This window comes from Magnolia sinica, chromosome 5 (assembly GCF_029962835.1).
Source record: "Magnolia sinica isolate HGM2019 chromosome 5, MsV1, whole genome shotgun sequence".
In the NCBI taxonomy this organism is placed as follows: Eukaryota; Viridiplantae; Streptophyta; class Magnoliopsida; order Magnoliales; family Magnoliaceae; genus Magnolia; species Magnolia sinica.
In genome coordinates, this window is record NC_080577.1 from 105,293,995 (window position 1) to 105,321,221 (window position 27,227).

Consider the following 27,227-nt stretch of genomic DNA (forward strand, 5'->3'; position numbering starts at 1 on the left):
TTGGCGATATTGATATTGTTTCCATATCCCTGGCCAGTAAAACTTGTAGCGATATCGATACTTCGAACACTAGATACAACTAATACAACCCGTGTGATAACTGACATGTATCCGTATCTCAAAAGTGCGATACATTGCGCGATAATGATACAGAAAACATTAACTGATGACAGATGACTTTAATATTGTCCCAATAATTGCTCGACAAACTAAAACTTCGAGCAGAAAAGGCACCCTCTTTCATGTAAAGTAGGATGGATAACTGATGCCTCTACCTGTTTATGCATGATGGGAGAAATACTACACTCACACCGATGAAGGATTCTGTGGAGAAGAAGTTGCCAGGGTAACAATAATTCTCTTCGGTTCTCACTTTGCAGAAGATACACGAAACTGACGGCAGAGCTTCAAAGGACAACCCACCGTGCCATGCAAGCAAATGCTCTGCCAAAGAAGCAGTGGAAGACACTGCTAAAGACACGGGCAGCATGAGTACCTGCAAGGAAGCATCATCAACTATAACACTATCCAAGGAAAGAGGTGCCAAGCATGAAAATTAACCTTCATGCTAAGTACCTGTCAAAACCAGTGTACAAAGCAAACAGGCAGCAAGTGGAGATTGCAAGCAACAACTCGAGGACAACTTTGTCTGCCATGGGGACTGATGCAGGACCACATCTGATCAACAACTGGGTCAGCATGGATTCTGCAGCCTGCTCAATTGGCAGTTAATGCCATCACATCTGTCCAGGGGCCTGTCAGCAGTTTCAATCACTTTTCGAGTCCCACATTGGTTGGCCCCAACAGCCTTTAGATCACCAAGTGTGGGCCTTACATGTGATCCCATACCTCTCGAATTAAGCCTACAGAAAACTTTAAGCTTCTAAAGCCCATGTCATTGAGTTCAAGAGTCCCATTTTATTGTGTTTCCTTATTTATTTGTTCCTTTCATTTTGTTGTACATTGAGTTATTTTTTGACTAGGTTTCTTTGCATAGCAACAGGTCCTATTGGATCCAACAGCTTTCGTATAGTTGTGTAGATGATAGAGATATAATAGAGGCATTTGTATGTCATATAGAGGTATTGGCAAGAAGTATTGTAAATAGCTTACGCTACGTAGCATTTGGCTTATGCTATGTGTGTGGCTTGGGTTTCACACTATGTAGCTCATGAAAATAGTTAAGTAACATTTAGCCTATGCTACATGCTAATTAGCATACACTACATGCTATGTAGCTTACGCTACATCATTGTATGTCAAAATGGTTATGTACGGCTGTAATAGAAAAAAAATAAAAAATGACCCGTAACGGTCTCACAACAGTCCCAAAACAGTTTTTTTTTTTTCCAAAAAAAGAAAAAAAAAATGTGCTACATGCCATGTTAGCTTACATAACAAGTTATTTTCACTAAACCTTAAAATTAATTAATGTTTTCAATGATTTCTTTTTTTCTATTTTTCTATTTTCAATAAAAATTAGTTAATGTTTTTAATGATTTTCGTGAAATAATTTAATCAACAGTATTAAATCAATTCTGTTGCTATTTCTTTATCTTTATAGTCGATATTTACCCTATTTTTCCTATTATTTTAGGATGCGTTTGGTTGCATCAAATATCACAACCAGGCTCAACCTTAGTTAAAAATCTAGAACATAGCATGCAACTTAGGGTACATGCTATGTAGCTTACATCACACTCTTTGGAGGGGTGAATGCTATGCTACACACTATTTGCTTTTTAAAATGTTGTTGACAAGTCTGACACACACACACACACACACACACACACACACACACTTTTTAATTTCATGATAGTGAGAAAAAGAAAAAAAGAAATCTTCTAGAGTTGAGCTTCTTCAAGAATATGAGGTGTTAAGGGGGTAAGCTTTCTCTATTTTTCTTCTTCTTGTGGTGAGAGTCCAGAAACTTTCCTCCTTTTCCTATCTGTTTCTTGAATCACTTTTTGTATTCCTGGCTTCCTTTGCTGTTCAGGAATTTCTATTAGCATTAGGTTTTGACTACAAAAAAAGTTGTTTTGGGGTTCGTAATAAGAGTTGATGCTGTGATTTCTTTCTTTCTTTCTTTCTGAATGAGTGTTTGAAGTTCGGCATGGATCTTGTGTGCCCTTCTCTCCTGCATATGATGTGTGGCCTCTCTCTATGCTTCTTCTTTCTCGGGTGGTGTCGTTAGATCTTCATTCTTGCATCCAATCTGCTACATTAACTATCTCTCTAAACTCTTAAGATATGGGAGACGGCTAACATCGCATATCTTCTCCAATGCATCATCAAACCTTTGCTAATTGTAATAGTAATTGGTCTTGGTTCCTAGTATGATTGCATCTTCTTGACTCGTTGTGGAGGCCACTGTTGCACTGCTGTTTCATCTTGCTTGATTCATAATTTCTTGCAGGAACTGTGGCTTACTTTTGTTTAATACAATCTACTCAGTGCAAAGTTGTATTTGTTTGAAATATTATCTATTTGTAATTCTCTTCAAGCTGCTTCATTCTACTGCTGATACCGTTTTTATGGTATCCGCTGATGACTTGCAAATGCCATCTCATTATCCATCTGCAGGTTCCTTGCTTCATATTATGGATGGCTAGCGTTCGGAGGATGTCATTGGACCATCACCCAGGGTTTGATATGGTAAGAAAGAAAACAAGTCTGTCTGTTTGTACAGCATTGAGCACATTTCATGCTTTTAATCGTGAACTTCAAATACTTGCTTTTCATCTGAAGTCTTCTAGTAAGGACTGGATCTATGCTCATTCAAATTGTTATTCCCTTTCTATCTTGTAAGCCAACTAAAACTCACAAATGAGATAAATAAAACATAAGGGGTGGAGACATGGCTGATTGAAGAGGATTAGGATGAGCACTAGATTATATTTGTATAAATATTATCCGGAGATGCTGCAGCATGCATTCAAATGCATCCAGTGAGCTTAGTTTTCTGGTGTGTGCTCATTTAGGGGCTGTTTGGGTACATGCATAATTATGGAATTGGTTAAAATGTAGACCAGTAACAAAAAAAGAGTTAATTTTTTGTCCCATACAAAATTTTAACGGTCTGGTAACCACATTCTGCTAATTTGGAACAAAATTGAACTCATGGGCTATTCCGGAACATATACAAAGCACCTTCCATCAGATTTCACTTTGTTTGTTAGTTTATAATCCATCTAAAGTGGCCCCCACCTTTAATTGCCCATTCCTCATTAAATTTACTTTGATACGATGATCCTAACCATCTGATTAATGTTGGAAAAATGGGCGGTTTGTATTGATTACTATATAGAAGGTTAGATCAACGATGCAGACCATCCATCGTGTGTTACTCACCTTTGATTGCCGATGCCTTCTAAAAATCACTTTGATAGGATGATTCTCACGATCCCTAAATGGCTTTGAAAATGGGCAACCTACATCGATTACAATAATAAAGGTTGGATTAGCAATGTTGTTAAATGGCATATGCGATCGTGTTCGATTGCATATGCCTGTGCGCATATGCGATCGCACAATCGCATATGCGGTTGCACACTTTTTTTTCTTTTTTTTTTTACATTTTTCAAAAAATTTTTAAAAAAAATCAGAAAAATAGGGATAAATCAAGAAAAAATGAATAAATTATTATATGTCATTGGCCCTTGAAAATTGAAATACATTTAATTTAAGTAAAATAAAACCAATTACATTTACATAATGAATTAAATATTAAGTCATCATTCATCAATAATTTTACATTCTACAATATAGTTAACTTAACAATTAACAAATATGAAATATTAATATTCAACATTCAACACTACATATACATTTACAAATAACAATCAACATCAACACGCTTAGTAAACAAAATGAAGAAGTTATTTATTTATTATTCATCTAATCATATACACTGATCTAGTTGCCATTGTGGCATATCACCACTAGGTCCACCACCACCACCACCACCACCACCACCATCATCATTCGAGTCATCTCCTTCTTCCACATACACTTCTTCTTCTTCCGTTTTTTCTTCATCATCTGTACGTACTAATACTTCATCAACATCCAATGGTGGATGATCTCCAGCTTCATTATCACCATCTCCTTCTTCCATCTCCTCAATCTCTTCAACGGGTTGACGGCTACTACTCGCCCCCCGACTCCCCCCATCCTTCGCCTTTGAGTGGTACTACCTTCACTAGGTGTCGATCCGTATGTGGCATCTTCAACTTGTGCCTATGTTGTCCTTTCCAGCAAATACCGGGCCCTCCGTCTCTACGAGCCACTCATTATTTACATCGAACTCATCTAAGCAAATAGGGTAAAAGAAATCGGGCTTTTCTTTCCTAATTTGGAATCGTTCTCGCAATTTTTTATTGTATTGAACGAAAACTAAGTCATTGAGCTTTTTTTGCTCAAGGCGATTCTTTTCTTGGTATGAATCTGCAAGAAAGAAAGCGCATTTGACATTAGCTATTTAGGCAATTAATTTAGCTTAGGCCTTATACTTAAAAAATTGAAGTTTACAATTACTAAACAGTCTAAACTTATCGCCTCGAATGTGCTCCAATTGCGCTCGCAACCACTAGCAGAACACGTGAGTCCAAGAATCCTCATAGCCAGCTTCTTTAGAGTTGGATCCTTCCTGTTCGGCTCCACTCCATAGGCAGCCCACCAGTCAATTGAGAAAAATAGTTTTAAGTAGGTTAGAGACACTTTGTAGAAAAACTATTTGTAAGACACTAAGACTGACATTCATAGTAGTACTTATTGGGTATTTTCATTGTTCGATGCCTTATTACGATATCCCTTGAGAATATCCCCTCACTTTTTGTGTAGAAGTCCAACAAAGTTGAGATCGTGTCCTGTTCTCGTCTATATGGAATCGTTCTTTCCAAGACATCAATAAATCCAACCATATGCATAGTTAGTGCTTCTGTTGGATCAGCGGAAGCGAATAAACAGGCCGAATTAAGGATGTAAGCGGCCGAATACAATGGAGATGACATTTGATTGCCCCATCTTCTTTCTATAATATCTAAAATTGGCTTGTAATCACGGTCTCTATAGTTCAAATGGTCCATGATCTTATTTTTCGCCCTCTCCATCGCATCATATATGTAGCCCATTGCAGACTTCTCATCCCCATCCACCAATTGCAACACAGTGACTAATGTCTCGGATGCTTTTAGCGCCTTTACCACTTGTGTCCAAAAACTTTGAGAAAGGATTGTTTGTTGAACCTGTTTCCCTTCAGCTTTCTTTGACCAAGGCCCACTTGTAAAATCGACCGACACTAAGTTCTGATTTCTTTGCATGTAATCTTTGTAGTGTTAAAAAGGCTGTAGCGAAACGGGTGAATGCTGGATGTAATAAGTTACCCCCAATGTGTTTTCTCTTTCGACTGAGAAGAAGGGCGTGTTTGTACATAAAGACTGTGATTCTTCTAGCCCTTGCAATCACATTTATAAATAATCTACCATATCTTCTAACATAAGATCAACACAATAGGCCGCACAGGGGGTCCAAAATCAACGTCGCCTCTTTTCCATAAGAAGACGACCGGCCATTCCATAAGAGGCTGCATTGTCTATAATTACTTGTATAACATATTCCTCACATATTTCTTCAATTACACTATCTAGTAAGCTAAACAAATATTCTCCTATGTGTGAATGGCCTGATGCATCCACGGACTTCAAGAACATTGTCCCAGTTGGACAATTTACCAAAAAGTTAATGAGAGATGGACTGGATCTATCAGTCCATCCATCAGTCATTAGTGAACACCCATATGTTTTCCACGATTCCTTATATTCAGTTATGAAGGATCATGTATATTCAACTTCAGTTTTTAGGCATGTCTCCCTCATTTCATGATATGAAGGAGGTTTAAGCCCAGGTCCAAATTGACCTATAGCCTCAACCATTACTTTGAAGCTTCTCGATTTAATGGCTTTGAAAGCAATGCCAGTTTTGTAAAACCACTTGGCAACATATTGAATAGTGGTTTTCCTATCTTTTTGTTTATACCGATTCTCTAAAGTTGTTTGAGCCGGCCCTTTCCCTCTACCCCTTTGGTCGATCACATCCTCAGGGTGTGGTCTACACCATCTATCCATGGGCCCATGCCCTCGGGCTCTTTTCGAGACCGTTGGTTGTACTTGTAGTCTAGATTGGTATGTCGAAGTAGGGGGAGTAAGACTAGCTTCATCTACATTAACTACATTTATATCTTCATATGCATCTTGTTCCAAATATTCCTCCTGACGTAGGGAACTATCGCATCTCTTTCTTGACTATTTTTTCATATACTCCATGATCTCCCTTCAGATTTCTGGAGTAATTTTGTCGCATACTTTTGCATTTGATCCCGTTAAATGTGCAAGGTGTCGCTTGTGCCTTGCAATGCCACCGGAACTCACATACCCACATAACTCACATACTATGTGAGTCTTTTCCATAACACTACGGTAGTGCCCATACTTCCAACCCGAGTCATTCGACTTGGGTTTCAAAGAGGAAGATTGGGAAGAAGACATTATGTTGGTGGTGTGTGTATTGATTGCTAGTAGCCTAGTGCTAAAATGTAATTAAAAAGTAAAAACTAAAGTAAAGTAAGAGACTAAGAGTAAAGAGACTAAAGAGATGGGACTTGGGAGAGGGAGAGAGTTACACACACACACACACACTTACACTAGTAGTAGACTAGTAGAAACTAGAAAGGGAGAAGGAAAAGAAAAGGAGGGAGAGAGAGAGAGAGAGAGAGAGAGAGAGAGAGAGAGAGAGTTGAGTACTTGAGTTACACTTGTAGAAAGGGAGAAGAAGAGGGAAAAGAAAAGGAGAAAGTGATAGAGAGAGTTGAGTTACACTTGTAAGCTTGTGGAAAAGAGAGAGGAGAGAGAGAGAGATTTACACGGAAATAAAATTACAATTACAAATTTAAAAAGAGGTTCCAAATTCTTCAATCTTCACTTTTTGTCTAAGTTGTCTTCTCTTCACCTTTGCCTTGAGTCCTTAACCCTTGACTTGAGTCTTGATCTTGATTCTAGAATTATGTAGAATGTAGACTTGTAAAGTTGTATTGTTGTAACTTGTAAGTTGTAAGTTGTAATTGTAACACTAAGTCACTAACACAACACTAACTTGTAACTCGTAACTCGTAACAAAGTAACAAACAAACTAAAAAAAAAAAAGTTAGCTTTGAGAGAGAATGAGATAGAAAGAGGGATAGATAATAGATTAGAAACTAGAAAGAGAGAGTGGTGGGTGTGTTGTGTGAATATTTATAACATGGAAAAATTAGAAACTAGAAAGAGAGTTCAATTCAATGGATGGAGAGCTTGGTTGTCTTGTAATGTCTCTTGAATCTTGATTCTTGAATCCTTGTGGATGTATGAACTTGTTCCTTGATTGAAACTTCAATCTCAATCTTGATTCTTGAAAGAAATATGGATGGAGGAGTGGAGCTTGAGGCTTGGAATTGTGTAAGAGAGAGTGTGAGAAAGCAAAATAGAGATAGAGAGGGAGAGATTGAGCTTTGAGTGCATGTAGGAGTGCTTAGAATGCCTTTTTATAGAGGAAAAATTGGATTTAAAAATAAAAATAAAAATTTGCAACGGCCAGAAAACGGTCAGATTTCTGACCATTGGCCAGTATGCGATCGCATACATCGCATATGTGATCGCATATTATGGCACATGTGGCATATGCGATCGCATATGTGCAGTGATCGCATATGCCACTGTCACATATGCGATCAGTTCACATATATGCGCATATGTGATCGCACATGACAACACTGTGGATTAGTGATTTGGACCATCCATCATGTGTGGTCCACTTTCCATTGTCCATATCTCTTAATAGACACTTTGATATGATAATCCGGCCATCCAATTAGTGGCTAGGAAATTGGACAATCCATATTGATTATACTAGAGGTCTGGCCATTGATCAAGATTGTTCATCATGTGGAGACCACCTTTGGTTGTGTCCCTCTTAAAAGACGATCTGGATCCTAACCATCTAACTAGTGGCCAATAAACTGGATGGTTAATATTGATTTTACTGAACAGTATTCAATGAGTGATTTTGATGGTCCATCATTTGGGGCCCATCTTCGATTTTGCATCCCTCTCAAAAGACACTTTGATCTAGATGATCCATGCTAATTATAAAGAGAAGCTCTAATCATTGATCTAAACCATATGGGGCTCATCTTTGATTGTCAATCCCTCTAAAAAAATCACTTTAGTTGGATGATCCTAACCATCCAATCATTGGCTAGTAAAATAGACAATCCGTATTGATTGTAATAGATTACCTCTATTATCTATGTGGATTGCCTATCATGTGGGGCCCATGTTTGATTGCCTGTCCCTGTTAAAAGGATGGTGTTGGTTTTAAGATTGATGGGAAGGAGAAGATCAAATGGAATAATCAGGTAAATAAAAAAACATCACTTCTCTTGGTTTAATAATGTAACCCAAAAAAAAAAAAAGGCCCCTTTTGGTTAAAATTTTAACCTAGTTAAAAACTTTTCCCTCCCTTTGCATTTGCAAAACGTGGTTAATCTTTGGATAACCAGTTAAAAATTTAGCCTAACCTGTTATCCTTGTATTCAAATGGCCTCTTAGTGTAGCTTGCAAACAACTGGTGTTCGAATGGAAGTAAGCAGCTCCTATGAATGTGTTTGCAAGTGATTATGTATGTATTTTTTTCTTGGCAATGTAATAACTCTGTTCCATAATCCATTGGATGACAACCTTCACATTATGCATGAAATGAAAACAAGCCATTTATTTATCTATATTACTATATAAAAGCAATTATAGCTTATTTTTGCAGGACTTCTACATCCCTAAAATGCCATTGTTATTTTAAGGAAATGCTCATTCTACAATTGTGTGTATTTCAACGAAATACCTTTTCTACAAATCTTACATCTACAACTACAAGTTCTGCGAGTGGGGCCCAATAGTGTGTGCAAATGGCATCCAAACCTTCCATTAGGTCCACCCCACCATGAAAGTTGGATGCCCCAAAAATCAGGCCAATCCACCCTTCGCACGTGCCATCACATGAATTTGTAGGCTGGATGGTTATCCATTGTTTTCTATTGTAGGGCCACCATGTTGTTTATGTGCCATCGAAGACGTTCATTACATGAGCCCCCACATGGATTGTGGGTTGGCCCAAAAATCATTAGGTGGGCCTAACATTGAAAATAATGGACAATATTCCCAAGACATCCAAATTCATGTGATGGCCCACATTGTGGTTGGATTGGCTGGATTTTTGGGATGTCCACATTTCATGGTGGTGCAACCATGATGAATGGTTTGGATGTGATAATCAAATGCAGTTAGAAGTTTTCCCCTGACGTTGCAAAGGATCGGCCTCTAGTTCTACTAGTACCAACGGTGGTTACCATGTGACATCAACTCAGTCCATCAATTTAGCCAGCTCATGTTAGGCTGTGTATCTGAAACTCAAGTTGGCCACACCATGAAACAATGTCCCGAAATACCCTGATCAGATAGCCTCACCATCTTATTTTACACAATGAGTTTTGGACACACTATCGTATAACATGTGGTACCATCTATGTGGCTGAACTTACAGATTTTGCATCTTCAATTCACTGACAACACCATTCTCTTCCGCGACATAGAGATGGAAATGGTGAACAACCCGAGGAAATTGGTGAGATGTTTCAAAGTGGTCTTTGGCTTAAAAGTGAACATCGAAGACTGGAATGTTGGAGGCGTGTACTTCCAAGGAAGAGGGGCATAGATTGGTGGGGTTTTCGGGTGCTAGTCTTGATTGTTCCAAACGACATATCTTGGGCTTCTGCTTTGCATTGGTAAGTTCACAAACAGTGTTCGAGTTGTCGGTATCGCTACAAGTTTCGCTGGCTAGAGATAAAGAAACGATATCGTTATCGCCGATAACTGGAAATGCGAGAAAAACAGAAAAAAACAGTGGAATTGTTCAATGAAACTGTAAGAGATGACTAAATACACATTTCTTTTTCATATTTAAGAATAAAACATAATAAATTTCCATCCATCCACCCAACTGTCCATTCCATCCATCCAGCTGTCCAATCTATCCATCCAATCTACCCACCCATCCATCCATCCAACCTCCTAATCCATCCATCCAACCATCCCATCCAATCCACCCACCCATCCATCCATCCAACCTCCTAATCCATCCATCCCATCCCATCCATTCATCCTCCCATCCATCCATCCCTCCCTCCCTCCCTCCCTCCCATCTACCCATCAATCCAAACCATTCATTACATAATCCATGCAAATAGATTTTTTAACTGTTTTTTTAGTTATACATATTATTAATTTATTTTTCAAAAATATTTAAAAATAAATAATTTAATCTTTTATTTTTCTTTAAATAGAACCAATGGATCCTAATGGATCACTTTCGGTCAGCCTATCCTCATCATATGGCAAAATGGGCCTCAATGAGCCCCATTTAAAGAAATAAATGAATAATTTATTATATCCCAAAAATATATTTATTTTAATATTAAAAAATACAAAAAAAAAAAAAAGAATTTTATATGCAGGTACTTAGAAATTGCACACATGACAAACAAGTAATCTAATTAAATCGTCCAAATTATGGTACCTAGTGTAGTAATATCATAAATCCAAAGTTAAGTATCAAATTGGTGTACACTAATTGGACGGTTAAAATAAAAGAAATCCAATGGTCCTATTTTCATAAACAAGCATCTATGAGTTACCGGTTATGATTGTTCAATTAATGTCCATGGAATTGTGACACGGGCTGCTCACTCTGTGCAATTTAAATTAATACATTTTAGGGGGAATTATCTGGGATGAGGATTGCTTGTGAGAGCACAGGAAGCTGGGTGGGGCCTACTATGATGTTTGTGAGAAATCCACCTTGTCCCTCAATTTTTCCAGATCATGTTAGGACATTGGACAAAAAATGAGGCAAATCCAAAACTCAAGTGGGCCACACGACACAAAACAACGAGATTGAATGTCCACCATTGAAACATTCGTAGGGCCGCAAGTTTTAGATTAGGTTAATATTATAGTGTTTTCAGTTCATCCCAGCAGGAATGACCTTGTTAATGGTTTGGATGGCATATAAACATTGCAGTGGAGCCCGGGGAGGTTTTAACAGTAGACATTTCCTTACCCACTTTTTCCTGTCACGCAGCCCACTTGAGTTTTGGATATGCCTCATTTTTACGCCCATTTCCTAACATGATCGAGCAAAACGATGAATGGGGTGGATTTGTGATAAAACATCATGGTGGGCCCCACAACACTGAACTAGCTTCCTAGTAAAGGAAGTTCCTGGAGTGGCTTGAACCAGCAAGTGGGTGCGACATGGCAGTGGGGCCCACCTAAACGTATGTGTTGTATATCTATGCCGTCCATCTGTTTTTCCAGCTTATTTTAAGGCATGGGCTGAAAAATGAAGTAGATCTCTCATGTGGACCACTGACCATACCACAAGAAACAATGGTCATTCATCATTAAAAACTTTTCGTGGGCTATAAAGGTATTGGATCAAGTTGATATTTATGTTTCCCCTTCATCAAGGTCCATGTGACCTTATGAACAACTTAGATGGCAAATAAACATGACGGTGGACCTTAAGAAATTTTTAACAGTGGGTGCTTAGTGACCATTATTTTTTACCGTGTGGTCCACCTGAGATCTGGATTTGCTTCTTTTTTCGACCCATCCCATTAGGTGACATGGAAAAACAAATGGACGGCCTAGATGTACAATGCGTGAATTGAGGTGGGCCCACAGAATCACGCGCATGACACTGCACGTTTTGAAAGCCGCAACTTTAGTTACGTTTGGAAGATGTAAACAAAAGGGGAAAGTGGGAACAAACCCCGACTATTTTTCAAACCCTAAAAGGATGTTAGGAGGCATCTTCACCAGGAAACGCAAAAATCGGCGATTCTTTCCAAAAAAGTAGAGGAATTTTTTTTCGACGGAAAATCCCAACAAGATTGCTATCCAGCCACCGAAATCTTTAAAATCCCCGAAATCGAAGATTTTTTAGGTTATTAGAACAAATGTTGTGCCGAAACTCCTTGCAAGGTGCTGAAAAAGATTTTTTCAAACAGATTCGATAGGAAAAAAAGGTATTTTCTTTTTTTTTTTCGGTTAAATTTTTTATTTTCCAGTTTATAAGCTGGACCTTCACTCGATGTTATCGCCAAAGATCAACGAAAATTGAAAGAGAAACAATATTTGTGGTTTCGGGTTTCGTTGAGCTAGCGACAACGAAATTATCGGCGATAATTCGATAATATCACTGACAATAAACACTGTTCACAAAGTACATGTGCAATACAGGTATAGAAAGGATCGAAATGAAGTTATCTAAGTGGAAAAGTCGGCATCTGTGTTTGGGCGTTAGGCTTATGTTGATCAAGGCCGCTTCATTGAATCTGCCTCTTTACTACATCTCTTTTCAAGTGCCCGGTGTCATTTTTAAGTAGGTGAAAAGATTTGAGGGAATTTTTTTTTGGCAAGAGGCTGAAGTGAAGCAAAATATTCATCTCTTAAGATGGGAAGATGTTTGCAAGCTATGTTGAGAAGGTGGAGCGGGGATGAGGAGTGGAGAGCAGGAGTGGAGAGCATGAATTCTACGCTTCTTGGGAAATGGTTGTGGAAGTTTGCCGTGGAGGAAGGAAGGTTATGGAGGGAAGTGATTGCAAGCAAATATGGAGTTTAGGATGGTGATTGGTGGGTGAAGGGTTTGTCGTTGTATAGATTGTCAAAGTTGTGGAAAAGGGTCGCCAGGTTGATTAATAATTTAAGGAAGGTGCCTCGCTTCTCTTATGGTGATAGTAAGAGGCTCCGTTTCAGGAAAGACTTGTTATTTGGGGATAGACCTCTTTGGAAAAGTCTTTTTGAGGCTAGCTAATCTGGCCTTGGATTTGGGTGCAACCATCGACTAGTGCTTCACTTCTTTAGGCAGCGTAGTGGTGTGTGCTCTCCCTTGTAGAAGGAATTTGACGAAAGAGGAAGTAGAAGAGTTAATGCAGTTCTTAGAGTGCATTCATGGCTTCACACCCACTCCAAGTGAGAGGGATTCGATGGTATGGTCTTCGGACAAGTCCAGTCATTTTCGGTCCTCCCCTTCTGTAGTATGCTCAATAGTTTTGTTGAATGCAAGCAGTGTGCCTTTTGTCTTGTCTTACGAGACCCCTTCCAATAATCGTGCGTCTGCATGGTTGGCAGGGAGGAATCGAGTGCTAACGATAGATAATCTTTAGAAGATCGACAGTGCTACCGAAGTGTCACATGATGTGCATGTAGGATGTGGATATGGTGAACCACTTGTTTATTCATTGTTCCTTCACTCAAAATGTGTGGGAGAGAATTTTAATCTCCTCTGGTATGTTATGGTTGATGCAGGGGACCACTGGAAGTCTCTTCTTTGCATGGGATGGGAGAGAGGGTTCAAGAAGGAGATAGTGATATAGAGGTTGATGAGGACATCTAACACCATACCAAAGGGCTAAGCCAGTCTCCTTATGGCTAGACGACCATTACATGGGGCCCACTTGGCCCAATTCACCTTCCTAGCCATGTTGAAGACCCCATGTGCATGTTCATGCATCTTTGAGGACCCACCCTAGCCATTATGCATGTTATGAATGAAAGAGATTTCTCTTCTCTTGCTTTGAGATTGAGCAAAATTTCATCCTGTGATTGGATTAGTGGTGCGAAGCCACGAGGAGCGACTCTCTAGTTATCTTTTCTACTTTTCTCTCTTCTCAACAAGGTATCATCTTCTCTCAACTTCCTTTTTTTCTTCCTTCTTCATCCCTTCCTTTCATTTCTTCTTTGTTACCATCCAAAACCTAAAACCCATCCCCAATCTTCTCCAAAATCCATCTAAACCTAGACCTCCCTACACTATACCACTGTACGGACCTCCACATGTGACCATACAATTGTACGGGCAAGACTGTATGACCGTCCGTACGACTAACCCATCTCCTCTCTTTTTCCCTCTTTGTTCCTTGTTCCTTCCTCTATAAAATCCATAATCCTAAGCCTATAACCCACCATTCCAATCCTAGAACCTAGATTTCCCAAAACCCCACATCCCAACCCTAATTTCCCAAAGCCCTAACTGTCAAATCCCTACTTCTCCATAGCCCTAGTTCCAAATCCTAATTCCCAAATCCCCAAAACCCTAATTCTTAAGCCCTTTAACAAAACCAAGAGATTCCCTTTCGAATTAGATCAATCCCTATGCTAGATGGAAGTCCTAACTTCCATAGGTCCTATTTAATCATGCTTTATAATATCTAACTGTAGGATTGTGATTTAGTCTTGAATTTGAGTATAATTAAATACTTGACTTATTTAAGTTTGTGATAGAGTAGCATTATTTTATGCTTTAAATTGTTTAAGTTAATTCGTTTATGATCTCATTGCATCATTCTAGGTTAGGCCATTCGTCCTGTATCAGAGGTTAGACAAGCATGTTTATAAAAGAGCATGGCAACATCCTATCTTAGGGATTTTGGCCTGCTTCCTGGGCTTTAGTTGATGTCATTCTTTGAGCCTTTTGCTCCTTTAATAAAATTTCATCACCTTTCCAAAAATTCAAATTTTCAAAAAATAAATAAATTTACAGGATGTTTGGGCCTTCCACAAACCATCTAACTCGGTGTCACTCCCACCTCGAACAAGTGGGGGCGCATGGTCGAGTGGTCCAAAACATTGACATTTTTGGATTCACAATGCAAATTTTTTATTTATTTATTTATTTATTTATTTATTTTTTTTTTTGGGGGGGGGGGGGGCACTCCATGGTAGTCACAGAGGATGTCATATGTACTAAGAATTCCCTAGTTAGAATATCCTACCAATAGAATATTTGGCCTTTTGTTTTGATGGCTGGGAACCATTATGCATTCTCTTTTAACTGTCTATGTTTGTGACCACCTATTGAAAGGTTTGGGACTTCTCCATCTGGGAGATTTTGATCCATAGGCCATTCATAGAGTATCCCATAGTATTAACATTTTGCATCAATAAAAAATAGGCTCCTCTCTTACAAACTGAAAGCCTGATTTGTACTGTTCATTCTCTTGGCCTGAGCATTGTATAATACCACTACAACTTGTGGTAATGAATTATACTTTGCTTGCCGTTGAGAGGAATGAACACATGCTTTGTGAACACTCAATAAGGATCTAAATTAGGGTTGGATATTAATCAAATGAAGAGAATCTAAATTATGGTCCTGAACTTGGTGTTTATCTCTGTAGTTCAATTGGAAGCAGTATCCTGCATTATGGAGTTAATAATTATGAACTGTTGGAATTTGTTGAAATGCCTACAGTTGATTGCTTGACTCTTTCTATTGGATCTGAAGCTAGTATCACATATATATATTTTTTCAGGGTGGCATGCTATGGTTCCAGAATTTGACCGAATTTCCACATGGTGCTTTAGGTCTGGTTTTTCCTATATCGATCGCTGCCCTGCATTTCATCAATGTTCAGGTATTTGTTTGCATTTATTTCTCTTTTCCTTGAAGTTTGTAGTGTCCAGATATGTTTCCTCACACTCCAAAGCTAATGCTATATTTCTATATTGTATCTGTATGACTGACTGAGATACACGTGCACGTGAGACTTGAAGACACCTTCATGACAAGAATTCAAGTATTCCTTTTGATATGTAAAAGAGGAAAATTGTAGAGGAGTAAAAGGAAGCAGTGAGTGGGCAACACCATAGTCTATAAACAAATCAGAAAATGACAACACGTTTTTGACTTCCAATTGACAATGAGGATCCAGAAACACCCTCTTTGGGATTGTCAGCCTCCTTAAGCATGTTTTGGAAGGAGATGTTTAGATCCTACAACTATAAAGAAAGTACAAATAGTTCTTCACTTGAGTCGGTGAATTTCTGTGGGATGTAAGGGGGCCTCATTGATGTTTACAGTTCAGGGGAGCTTGAAAAGGTACTTTTTCCTTGAAGGAAGCAAGTACCTTGGCTGCATTTGAGTAGCTAATGGCAATGAGTCCAAAAAATGAGTTCCTTTCCCAAGATATTTCCTATTTTGGGGAACCTTTTATTTCAGTAAAGTTTAAATTTTCAGGAACCTATTTCTGGATTTCTTTTTTTCTAATTTAGGATAGTCAGGAGGTTTGAAGTACGTCTCAACTCTCAACATTGAGGTCTCGACTCTCGGGTTCGATCCACCTCAAGGCGGCTGCTGGGGACGGGTATAGGTGCGTAGCTGACGTCCTGGCAACTAGGTGATTATTTAGTGAGTCAGTCAGAACCTTGGGTGATCTTCTAGGCCCATAGGCCTATGCAGTCCGTTATGGGGCTGATACCAGTTTTATTTTTATTTATTATTTTTTGAAGGCTGTTACGGTCCATATCATAATGATAATGGCCACTACCGTTACCGTTATTGAATACCTTGCGGCATACTTGTTTTGCTGCCTGTAGGGACGCACATTAGTCTTGGTTGCATAGGATAGCACTACTATATAATAACAAATGAAGCATGTATTCATGCATCATGCAAATACATATGTTTTGGCCATAGCCTATACCCATACACTTTCTGTGATTTTTGGTAGACTTAGATTATGAGGACCGGTTGGTTCAGCACCAAATTGGTGCGGCATCTTGTATTAGAAAATTATTATGTCTTCACTTTTTGCATTTTTATTCATATCATTCTTTCCTGATACCTTGGTTTTTGTATTTTATTTTGTTTTATTGGGTGTCTAACAAGGCTCATGGTTGTTTTGTTGTAAAGGGATCTTCTTTGAAGACTAAATGTGTCACTTTTGTTTCTAGTTTTTTACTAAAGATAATTAGTTACATGGATGTGTAAACTTCCTTTAATCCATTTAGCTTGCATTAGAGGAACAATCGAGTTTACAGACAGAAATTCTGTAAATTTTGAAATACTAAACTAGAGGATCTTGTTTTTGGTGTGTTTATGCTGATATATATATATATATATATATTGGCTCTGTATGTGTGCTTTGCTTTCCAGTTATCTGTTCCTTTCCCCATGACCAGATCCATTGCATTTTGGCACACCTCATCATTATATTTCACGGGTGCAATGCCTTGTGAATATGTTTGTAGCCAGTGTTCGAAATATCGGTATCGCACAATGTATCGCACCCTTGGGATACAGATACGTATCGGTTATCGCACGGGATATATCGTTTGTATCGCATAGTTTATCGCACTTTTTGGGAAACATGGGGAAACATTGGGAAAATGGTTGAATTTTTTAATGAAACTTTGGGGATTATTAAAAAAGCCCTTAATACACACTTTTAAATCATAAAGTTTCAAAAAAGAAGTGTACATAATAAATTTCCTTTATATAAGGTCCCAAGCTGTGCGCTGTCCGATTGAACTAAAACAACTATATTCAGTATCAACCCCGTTCATCCGTTTTTCCATATCATTTCAAGACATTATCTAAAAAATAAAATAGATCCAATAATTAGGTAGACCATACCATAGGAAACAATGGTGATTGACCATTAGTTGGCCACAAAAGTTTTGGTTCAGGCTAATAATAGTTTTTTCTCTTCATTCAAACCATAAATTTATCTGGTAAAATGGATGGACGGAGTGGATAAAATACATGAATTATAGTTGGCCCACAAAGTTTACAAAGTACACTACTCATTAGGGGATCCACTTCCCACCACACTGGGGGTGGGGTGCTGCTACCAAGTTCCTTCGCTCAAAACCTATGTGGGGTCCACTATGATGTTTGTAAGAAATCCACCTCGTCCATTCATTTTTTGAGATCATTTTAGCACTTGAGAGCAAAAGTGAGCAGAATCCAAGACTAAAGTGGGCCGCACTAAAGGAAAAGGTGGGTAGGAAAATTCCTATTGTTGAAACCTCCTTGGGTCGTAGGGCCCACGATAATGTTTATTTTCTATCCAATCTGTTAATTAGGTCACACAGACCTGACCTGAATGAAGAGGAAAAATAAATATCATATTGATCCAAAACTTCCGTGACCCTCAAAAGGGTTTCAATGGTAAACGTTCAATCTACCACTGCTGTTTGCAGTGTGGTCCAGTTGATCTTTGGATCTGTCTTATTTTTCGGCTCAAGCCTTACAAAGAGCTCACCAAATGGACGAACGGCCTGGATATAACAAATACCTCATGCTGGGACCCACAGAACTTGGTGACGTCAACACAGTTCGATCGCGCGCAGGACGCGGATTTCCTGCGAAAGGCTTTCGCAGGAAGTTCCTGCGCTCGGAACCCAGGTGGGCCTCACTGTGATGATTTTGAGAAATCCTCTCTGTCCATCCGTTTTTTGAGTTTATTTTAGTACATGAGGCCAAAAATGAACCGTACCCGATTCTCAAGTGGGTCAAAAATGTGAGAATTAAATTTCGACAGTTGAAATATTCGTGGGCCACAGAAGTTTTAAATCATTTAATATTTATTTTTTTGAGTTCATCCCAGTAGGAATGAGGCTATTAACGGTATGGATGGCGTGTAAAAATCACTGTAGAACCCAGGGAGGTTTCAACGGTAGGAATTTCCCTAATCACCTTTTCCTTTAGTACGGTCCACTTGAGTCGTGGATCCTTCTCAATTTTGGTCTCACAGCCTAAAATGAGCTCAAAAATCGGATGGACAGGGTGGATTCTATACAAACATCATGGTGGGCCCCATATGAGTTCCCAGCGCAGGAGCTTCCTGCAAATGGCTTTCGCAGGAAATCCGCGTCCGTGCGCGCATGGGCGGGATTAGCTAAGTAGCGAGACTCGCTACTGAATTGACGTCACCAAGTTCCGTGGACCCCACCATGATATATGTTTTGTATCCACACCGTCCATTAATTTGGAGAGAACATTTTATGCCATTAGCCTAAGAATGACTAAGATTCAAGGCTCCAATGGACCCCACCACAGAAAGCAGTAGAGAGAGTGACGCCCACCATTAAAAACTTTTGGGGGCCACAAAAGTTTTCGATTAAGCTGATATATTTTTTCCCCTTTTATAATGCCTTTTTTAACTTATTAACGGGTCGGATCTCAAATAAACATCATGGTGGACCTTAGGAAGGTTTCAAGGGTGTATGTCACTTTCTCCACTGTTTTCTGTAGTGGGGTCCATTACAGAATTTTATCTCCCTCGTTATTTGACTCATGTACTAAAATGATATCTCCAAATGGATGGACCGTGTGGATATAACACATTCATCATGGTGGGACCCACGTAACTTGGTGACGTCACTTCAGTAGCGATCTCGCTACTCAACCTGTCAGTAGCTAATCCGCGTCCGAGAAAAAAGGCTCGAACGGCCTTTGGTTTTCAAACAGAGAGGGTTCCGGAAACCAGAACCCTAAAATCTCCCCCAAATCTCATCGGATGTCGCCGGATTTCTCTCCAAAATCGGAGATGTTATTTGCGGTAACTCAGGAATGGCGCTTCAATTCGAATGGCCCACCAAATGGAAGCTTCCGATCATGGCGATCTCTTCTACAGGTACCGAAATCCACCCTCTATTTTTTTTTCCCGATTTTTTCGGATGATGACGTCGATGTCCGACAATAATGGAGAGGAAATCGCGTGATATCGTCAAAATATCGTGCGATATCGACGATATATCGGCCGATATCTGGATTTTGAGTTTTTTGGTATCTTCCGGGGGTTATCGTGACTGTATCGTCTCGCAGGGGTGCGATAACGATAATATCGGCCGATATATCGGCCGATAGTATCGATATTTCGAACACTGTTTGTAGCTACCAAAGTTCACATGGACCTTTTTACTCGAAAAAATAAAATAAAATCCTTTCTTTTCTAGTATCTTATTGACTAGCCCATGCTATGTTACTGTATTCATTTCGAAACAACTCCTGCATCCAATTTGACCTAAGGAGAGGATAGTGGAAGTTATGCAAATGACACATGTTTAATCAGAAAGTGCTAATTATTGATATGCATGTTGGAGTTATTGCTTTATATTTGTGTTGCTTGCTACATATATAACTTTATTCCACTGAGAATTTATTTGGTATTTCTTGGATTATTATACTATCCTTCAGCTAGTCATTCATCGAGACCTCAATTGAGATGATGGTTTACCTTGTAATATATTCTCAGGTTTCTTTCAAGATCTCTGCAATTAGAAAGTCTCCTGGAGTGATTGGCTTATTGGCAAAAGTGAGTTGAGAAAAGCTATTCTTCATGTTTAAATCTCTTGAAGACTTCAATTCTGTGGTACTACAGCCTTTCTAGAATTACGACTCTTGAGTTGGCATGTGTCCTTGAGTTGACATGTGTCTGACTTGCCACCTGGTCTAGCCTGTATATTTTTGACTTGCCAAGTCTGTCTCACCCTTATGTTGCAGACATAGACTTCTGCATCTGGCAACACTAAATCGATGTTTCTGTTATTGGAATTATTTTCACCAGGTTACTAAGTTTAATGTTTGTACGAATGAATTAAATGCTAGTCCAGATCTCAATTAGAAATTCCACAGTGCATGCATCTTATAAGCTTCCATTTATATTAATGTGACAATTGTATTTATATTTTAGAGTATCCTCATGTTTTAATTGAAATTCAAACGACTTAGTTTTGCTTCTTTTTTTCCCCCAGTACTACAAGCTATATTTGGATATTCTGACCATGCCTATACTTCTGATTGCGTTTTCTGTTCCCCAGGTATGTTGGTTCTTTGTTCTTCACGTTTCTTGTTATCTAAGACCTTGTTCTATTGGATAATATACTTTCTATTTAGGCATTTCTTCTGCATAATCAAGTAGGAATATGCTGATGTTCTTCAAATCATCATCTTTGTCATCATATGATAGCCTTGTCAGAACTATTTATGATTGGCTTTACGAGTCCTATGTTGCCAGTTGTTCCTAAGGCCATATTCCCAATAAGTGAACTCCATATTCCCAATAAGTGAACTAGCCTTCTTATTGCTTCTCACCATTCAATCCATGTCCTTTTAGGTCGTCTTCACATTCTCTTTTCAGGACTGTCAATCAAGGTTCTGAATATCAGTACTGGAGGGCATATATTCGTGGCCAAAAAACAGTAAAATACAGGGTTTATCGGACTGTATCGGTGTGAATTTTAACAAAAAAATTGCAGAGAACATAAAAAAGGAAAAGTTGGAAAAGTAAGAATCTATCATTTTGTTTTGATATGTATTCAATGGTGTAAGAATGCTGTCTATCAACCTGACAAATTGAAAACTAAGTTTTTGAGTCCTTGACTTCTAAATTTGGTATTGTTTGGGAATGAGAAATTTTTAATTTTTAAATTGATATGATATTATCAACTGTTGTCTGCATGCATAAACTTTATGTAAATAAAATATCTCTATTTGTTTGAAATAAGTTACTAAAACTTTTCGTAAGTCATTTGCCCATATAGCACAAAAGGTTAATAACAGGGCATCTAGTGTATCCTACCATCAATATGTTGTGGCTGGAGCACTGTAAATGAGCCCTGCTACAATATGTCGTAATGTAGTTAGGTGTGGGGACTATCTGTTGGATGTCATGTTTGGTGGCCCAAACCGTTGATCCGATGAGATACAAAGATCGTGTTTGCCTCAGAGATCTTCATGATTAGAAGATCTTAAACTTTCAATAAATAGCTCACACAAAATAATGGTTAAGGAGATGATCCATATTGAAAGGAAAAGGAGTTAAATGATCAAAGGGTTGCATATTCCATCGTTTGGCCCTTTTTCACTGTTCATACAACTATGTGGATAGCATTTCCTAGATATGATTATTTATGATGATTAGAATTTTGATGATAAATTGATAATGGATATATCGTGTTTGGCAGTGTCACTACTTATCTGGATAAGCATGTGTAGATTGTGTGGAGTGTTTAATGTTGGATACTTTTCACATCACCTTGTGTATGGGTGTCAAGTGTAATTTTCCATTTATACTCCATCTGTAGGTCATTTAGCATTCTGGATGGTCTGGGTTATCTTATAACCATGGCCCTTGTAAACTTTTATGAATGCATGTATATTGATCATCATATTCCACAAGCACACCTAAAGTGCCCTTCCCTTATGAAATCAAGAACTCAACTGGTTGTGCCTACTGCTGAGAAGGGAACTTCTGTGCGTAAGATCTGTGTCATCTGTCAGATGTGTGGCCATATTTGGTCCTGATACCGGAAATCAAACCGATCCAAAACTTAGGTGGGCCAAACTCTGGGAAGTAGTGTAAATGCCTAAAACCTCTAAATTCATATGGCGGGGCCAACCTTATTTTTGAAATGACCTGATTTTTGTCATGTCCTTTCATCTTGGTATGGCACGTCAAATGAACGGATTGGATGGTATATACACACCATGCTGGGCCCCACAGACAACTAATGGTAGGCATCCCCATCCCAATTTTCCCTATGGTGTGGCCCACCTGAGTATTGGATGGAATTGAACTTTGGGCCCCAGGGTAAAGATGAGGCGGCGTAACTAATTGACTGTGTGGATCTCATGCATGTTCCCTCCTTCCAGTTTCTATGCAAGGCGAGCTAGAAGAAGTTTTATAAAATAGCTGGGTTCTACATTTTTCTCGGAGTTCAATTGTTAGCGCAAGGTCACAATTAACACTAGAAATAGGGCATAGATACTCTATCGAACGTCCAAACATGTGATTGTCGATACTAATAGCAATATTTTTCTAATGCTAACAGCGTTATGATGTGTGCACAATAGGCTCATAGAGTTTTTTGTTTTTAGTTTTTTTTTTTAAAATAAAAAAATTAAATTAAATAGCAGTATTTTGTAATGTTAATAGTTTTATGATGCATGCCCGACAGGCCCATAGAGTTTTTTTTTTTTTTATTTCCTTTTGTTTTTTTGTTTTTTGTATTTCCCTATCCATGGTGAGGCCCATTGTATAAATGGTTTTCATCATTGAAACATGACCCCAAATATGATGGATATAGTCTAGACGTATCTAACCCCAATATGTGCCCAACGGGCCCATAGATTTCAGCTTTTGCTTAGCTGGCTGGGCGAAATAGGATCCTCACCATCGAGAACCAGCGTAATAGATCCGTTATTTTGCCCCATGCGTGTCCTCTTTGTCTTGGCGTTGAAGAGTCGGTTGACCACTTGTTCATCCATTGCTCATTCTCCCGCATTCTCTGGTCTGCCATCCTGAGGAATGTTAGCCGGGTGATGCCGCTCTCAATTGTATGTTTATTTTGGTTTTGGCACCATGGTGGAGGTGGTCTTCTTGGAACTATTAGGTAGAGGATTGCCCTCCTAGATGAATGACTGGTGCTTTCGTAACTTGAGAAGCTTTGCGAGTGGGATCAGCAGTCGAGTTGCTTTATATGTTAGGGAGTGGGTTCCTTGGCCTTTCAGGTTTTATGTGATGCAGGACAATTAACCACTTGCTTTAAAAGCTCGAACTGATAGAGCATGACGAATTAATCCATTTATCTCATAGCCTAGGCCCCACATCCCATGGGTTATGACCTCGGCTGAACCCCCCTCTTGGACCCCACATCACATGGGTACCACCTCACACGAGCCACCCGCCTCACACGGGCCACCCACCCCGAGTGTGTCCTCGCATCCCACAGGCTACCCACTTGAGCACGGTGTGAAAATGCCTCTGCATTATTATGTTTCTGGGTTTGGGTAGGCATGTATAGGTTTGCTTCTTTCTTTTCTTTTTCTGTTTTTGTTTTCTTTTGTTTCCTGTTTTTGTTTTTCTTCTTTGCCTTCTGGTCTTTAATAAATTTGCATCTTTCAGAAAAAAAAAAAAAAAACTAATACAACTATGCAATGTTCGAAGTATTGGTATCACATCCTTGGGATAAGGAAATAGTGTGAAAAACTTTGGGAAATATCACATGTATTGTGTTAATGTATCGTGGTCTGAGAGGATGGTGGAATTTTTTATGTAACTTCAGAAGATGTTATAAGTCACATGGTCACACACTTTGAACTGAAAGCATTACAAAAAATCTATGCACATAGTTCTCTATTGTTTAGAGGATTAATATGCCCTGACTGCCATAATGCAGTTACATCCAATATGAATTCGTATAATTTAATGTTATACAGTACAAGCAATAAAACACAAACAATACAACCAAGTTAGCATGAAGGGAAGTGTTGTTATCCAAGGTTGAGTGGCATCTTCTCATGAGTATGGGTGTAACCAGGGTAGACTACAAGGTATTATTAGTTTTTTTTTTGGGTAATTAGAGATTAAAAAAAAAAGAAAAAAAGAACAGATGCAACAAGTCAGTGGGCCAGCTGAGAAGGGGAGGGAAACAAAATATATCCTATCCCCACAATAATCCCCAACAAGACTGTTATTGGATCTTACACATAGCCATTTTCCACACTTTTCAACGCTGATCTGGTAGCACCTTCTTTGGCAAGAGAATCAGCCACATTGTTGGCTTCCCTCCCATTTAAGTTGAAGCAAATTGCCTGGCTTCTGCACAAGTCTAGAACTTCATATATCGGGGGGGACCAAACTACGAGGTATCAGTAGTTGTAGGATCTTATGGAGCAAATGTGTCACAAATAAAAGGGATAGAATGTGGTATGTCAGATTGTCCATTGGGAGAAACAATAGAAGCAAGGAAAGATGAAAATTGAATAGAGACCTGACACCTAAGTATTAAGAGAAATATTGTTAGGTAAGTAAAAGAAAGAAATCTTCTGAGTAAGAACTGGCAAATAGTATTAGTGATTAAAAGTTACTTCCATGATTGAATGATACTAAGAAAATGAAATATGAAGTAGAGAATATTAATCAATAACCAATTTCATTATCTAAGTGGAAGATGCGAGAGGGAAATATCACAGTTACCGTTGGAAATTTCTCAGATATTGCGATATATCAGTGTATCAACGATATTATTGTGGATCCATTGGATTTTTTTATGGTATCATATTGTTGACTAGCAATATTAGCTAATATCGCTGATGCATATAAAACTACGTTGATTTATTGTTGCAAAGCCCTTGTGTAATACCTCTGTAGTGGACACACATGCCCCTAAAAGTCTGTTGATGGGAGATGCGTCAGAAGGGGATGCTATCATGACCCTTTGATGAGAGGAAGCACCAATGATGGTAGAGGAATGATGCCTGCACATGCACATCTGCAGTCTGCAAAACACCCCAAACATGACCAGCTGCAGCATGTCCTGACCCAAAAACCAGGTTGGTTTGCTTATCAAGTTTGCCATACACGATCATTTACTGTGGACTATATAATACGTATTGAAGTTCCTCTAAAAACTTGTGGGCCCACATAATTAGCAGACCTGCCCGATTTTCCACCAACAACAGGATCCACATGACCACCAACACTGCACAAACTTAGGAGAAAGAGATGAGTGGCAGTCTCGTCTTGATCATGATGGGATTTCTTTTTCTTTTTGTTTTTTGTTTTCGTTTCGTTTTTTTTTTTTTCCAGTGAAGTCCTTTAACACCGTCATCAGGCAATTTGGGCAGGTAAGCATCATTGCCAATGGCTGACATTTGGCATTATCAGGTCCTTGAGGGTTATTGCATTTGGGAAGCTGATGTAGGGATAAACTCCTCACCACTAATTGTTTGAGTAGAAATATGGTCATTCATCATTTTTGTTATCATCTAAGCCTTATCCCAACTAATTGGGGTTGGCTACATGAATCTTATTACTCTTATAAATATGGTCATTCCAATGCTTATAGTTTCTACCTTCATAATGGGGACCCAATAGATCATTTGTTTTGCATTGTGAGATTGCTGGTGAAATTTGGAAGGAATCTTTGGGTTATTTGGCACAGATTGGGTGATGCCAAGGAGGATTCATGATTTCTTCCAAATATGGTGTGGTATGCTGTTGGAGATGTTGATGGACTGTGGTGATCTTATGTGGCCCACATCATGTGCAGCCCTCCTCATAGATGTGCTGTGGAAATCATGAGTGTCCGACATTGAGCTTTTCCATGTTGGTTCTAGTTTTTATGGGTGTAAGGTTTAGATTAGGTATGATATTCTTTCGTCTATATGCTTACATAAGTTAGGAGGGGCATATTGACAATTTCCTTTGTAATTATGAAAACCCTAATAATATTAGAGAGTAGGGTGTGGGCGTGAGACCTAATTGCTATTTTGCTTTCTTTCTCTCCTCACTCTCTCTTTTTTCTTCTTTTCTTTTATTACAAGAACATGAGAAAAGCAAGCAGTTGTTGTGGTATCTTGCAATGCTTTCTAGGTTATGGTCATTTTGGGCATTTGATGACTTCTTGTTGCCCTTCTTGGTGTTCCTAGCCATTTGTCTTTCTGTAGTTACTAGTTACCTTCTTTTTTCCTTTAATAAGGTGTAGTAACCGTTTAAGAAAAGAAAAACGGAAAAAAGAACTGGAAGGTTGTGTTGATATCTGTTGATTTTTGGTTCCTTTTTTTCTTGTTAGGGTTTGGTTCCTTTATTAATTTTTTGTAAAGTTCCTTTTCTTTTTAGTTACCAGTATACATGTTACTGGTTACTGAAGCTTTATTGCATTCCACTCATGATATGGAAAAGGTACTATAGCAAAACCTGAGTTGAGATAAATGCAGTTGTTTGAGAAATATTTGAAGGATGATGAAGATAACCTTGAAATGGATTCTTTTGAATAAAATGTAAAACTTTTTCTGGTTTAACTCATAATATTCACCTTAGAACATTATGAAATTGTACCTGGTTCTAAAATCATTCTTGTGTATATCCACGATGCAGTATCAGAGAGCTAACTAGGGACATCTTTTGCGGATGCCTTTGCAGCTAACCATTGTATCTTTTTTCCTGAGTTAAAAAAAAAAAAAAAGCACAAGCAATGGTTGGTTGTTGTAGGGTAGTATATGTGGTACTCAAAAGAGCTCAAGCTAAATTTAAGATATGACACAATACGCAACAATCTACAAAAGAACAGCAGATGTTTGATCTCCATCCTCATCCTCATCAAAGCTTTGTCCCAACTATTTAGGGTCGGCATTTTTTGACCTTTATGGAATCTGTAATATTTAGAAGCAGTTGCAACATGCAGGTTTAAGATTTTCAGAACTGTATTTCAGATTGTCAACGAGCACTATTAATATTATTTTTTCATTGATTGTGTTTGCCTTTTGTCTGTGACTGCTTAAATGGT

At 38.6% G+C, this 27,227-nt stretch overlaps 2 protein-coding genes across 5 annotated transcripts in view; one reads left to right on the forward strand and one right to left on the reverse strand.

Annotated features, from left to right (window-relative positions):
• LOC131246552 (ALBINO3-like protein 2, chloroplastic) overlaps positions 1–27,227 on the forward strand; it is a 72,098-nt gene that overhangs the window by 18,585 nt on the left and 26,286 nt on the right. Inside the window, exons 4-7 of one of the 2 annotated variants that reach the window (XM_058246810.1) lie at positions 2,584–2,655; positions 15,464–15,565; positions 20,192–20,251; positions 20,691–20,756. In XM_058246810.1, the coding sequence (XP_058102793.1) occupies positions 2,584–2,655; positions 15,464–15,565; positions 20,192–20,251; positions 20,691–20,756 (300 nt within the window). The remainder of the gene's footprint in view (positions 1–2,583; positions 2,656–15,463; positions 15,566–20,191; positions 20,252–20,690; positions 20,757–27,227) is intronic. The other variant, XM_058246811.1, reaches the window with a different exon arrangement.
• LOC131246553 (uncharacterized) lies at positions 75–27,022 on the reverse strand. Of its 3 annotated transcripts, XR_009171420.1 has the most exons (4): positions 26,780–27,022; positions 3,352–3,431; positions 577–863; positions 75–496 (listed from the first exon to the last, which is right to left on the reverse strand). XR_009171420.1 is itself a non-coding variant. In XM_058246812.1 (3 exons), the coding sequence occupies exons 1-3, from the start codon at positions 26,793–26,795 to the stop codon at positions 272–274; spliced, it is 321 nt and encodes a 106-aa protein (XP_058102795.1). In that variant the 5' UTR covers positions 26,796–27,022; the 3' UTR covers positions 75–271. The 3 variants fall into 3 exon arrangements, 1 of the variants encoding a protein (XP_058102795.1); XM_058246812.1 differs by lacking the exon at positions 577–863; XR_009171419.1 differs by lacking the exons at positions 3,352–3,431; positions 26,780–27,022 and having other exon boundaries at positions 577–2,259.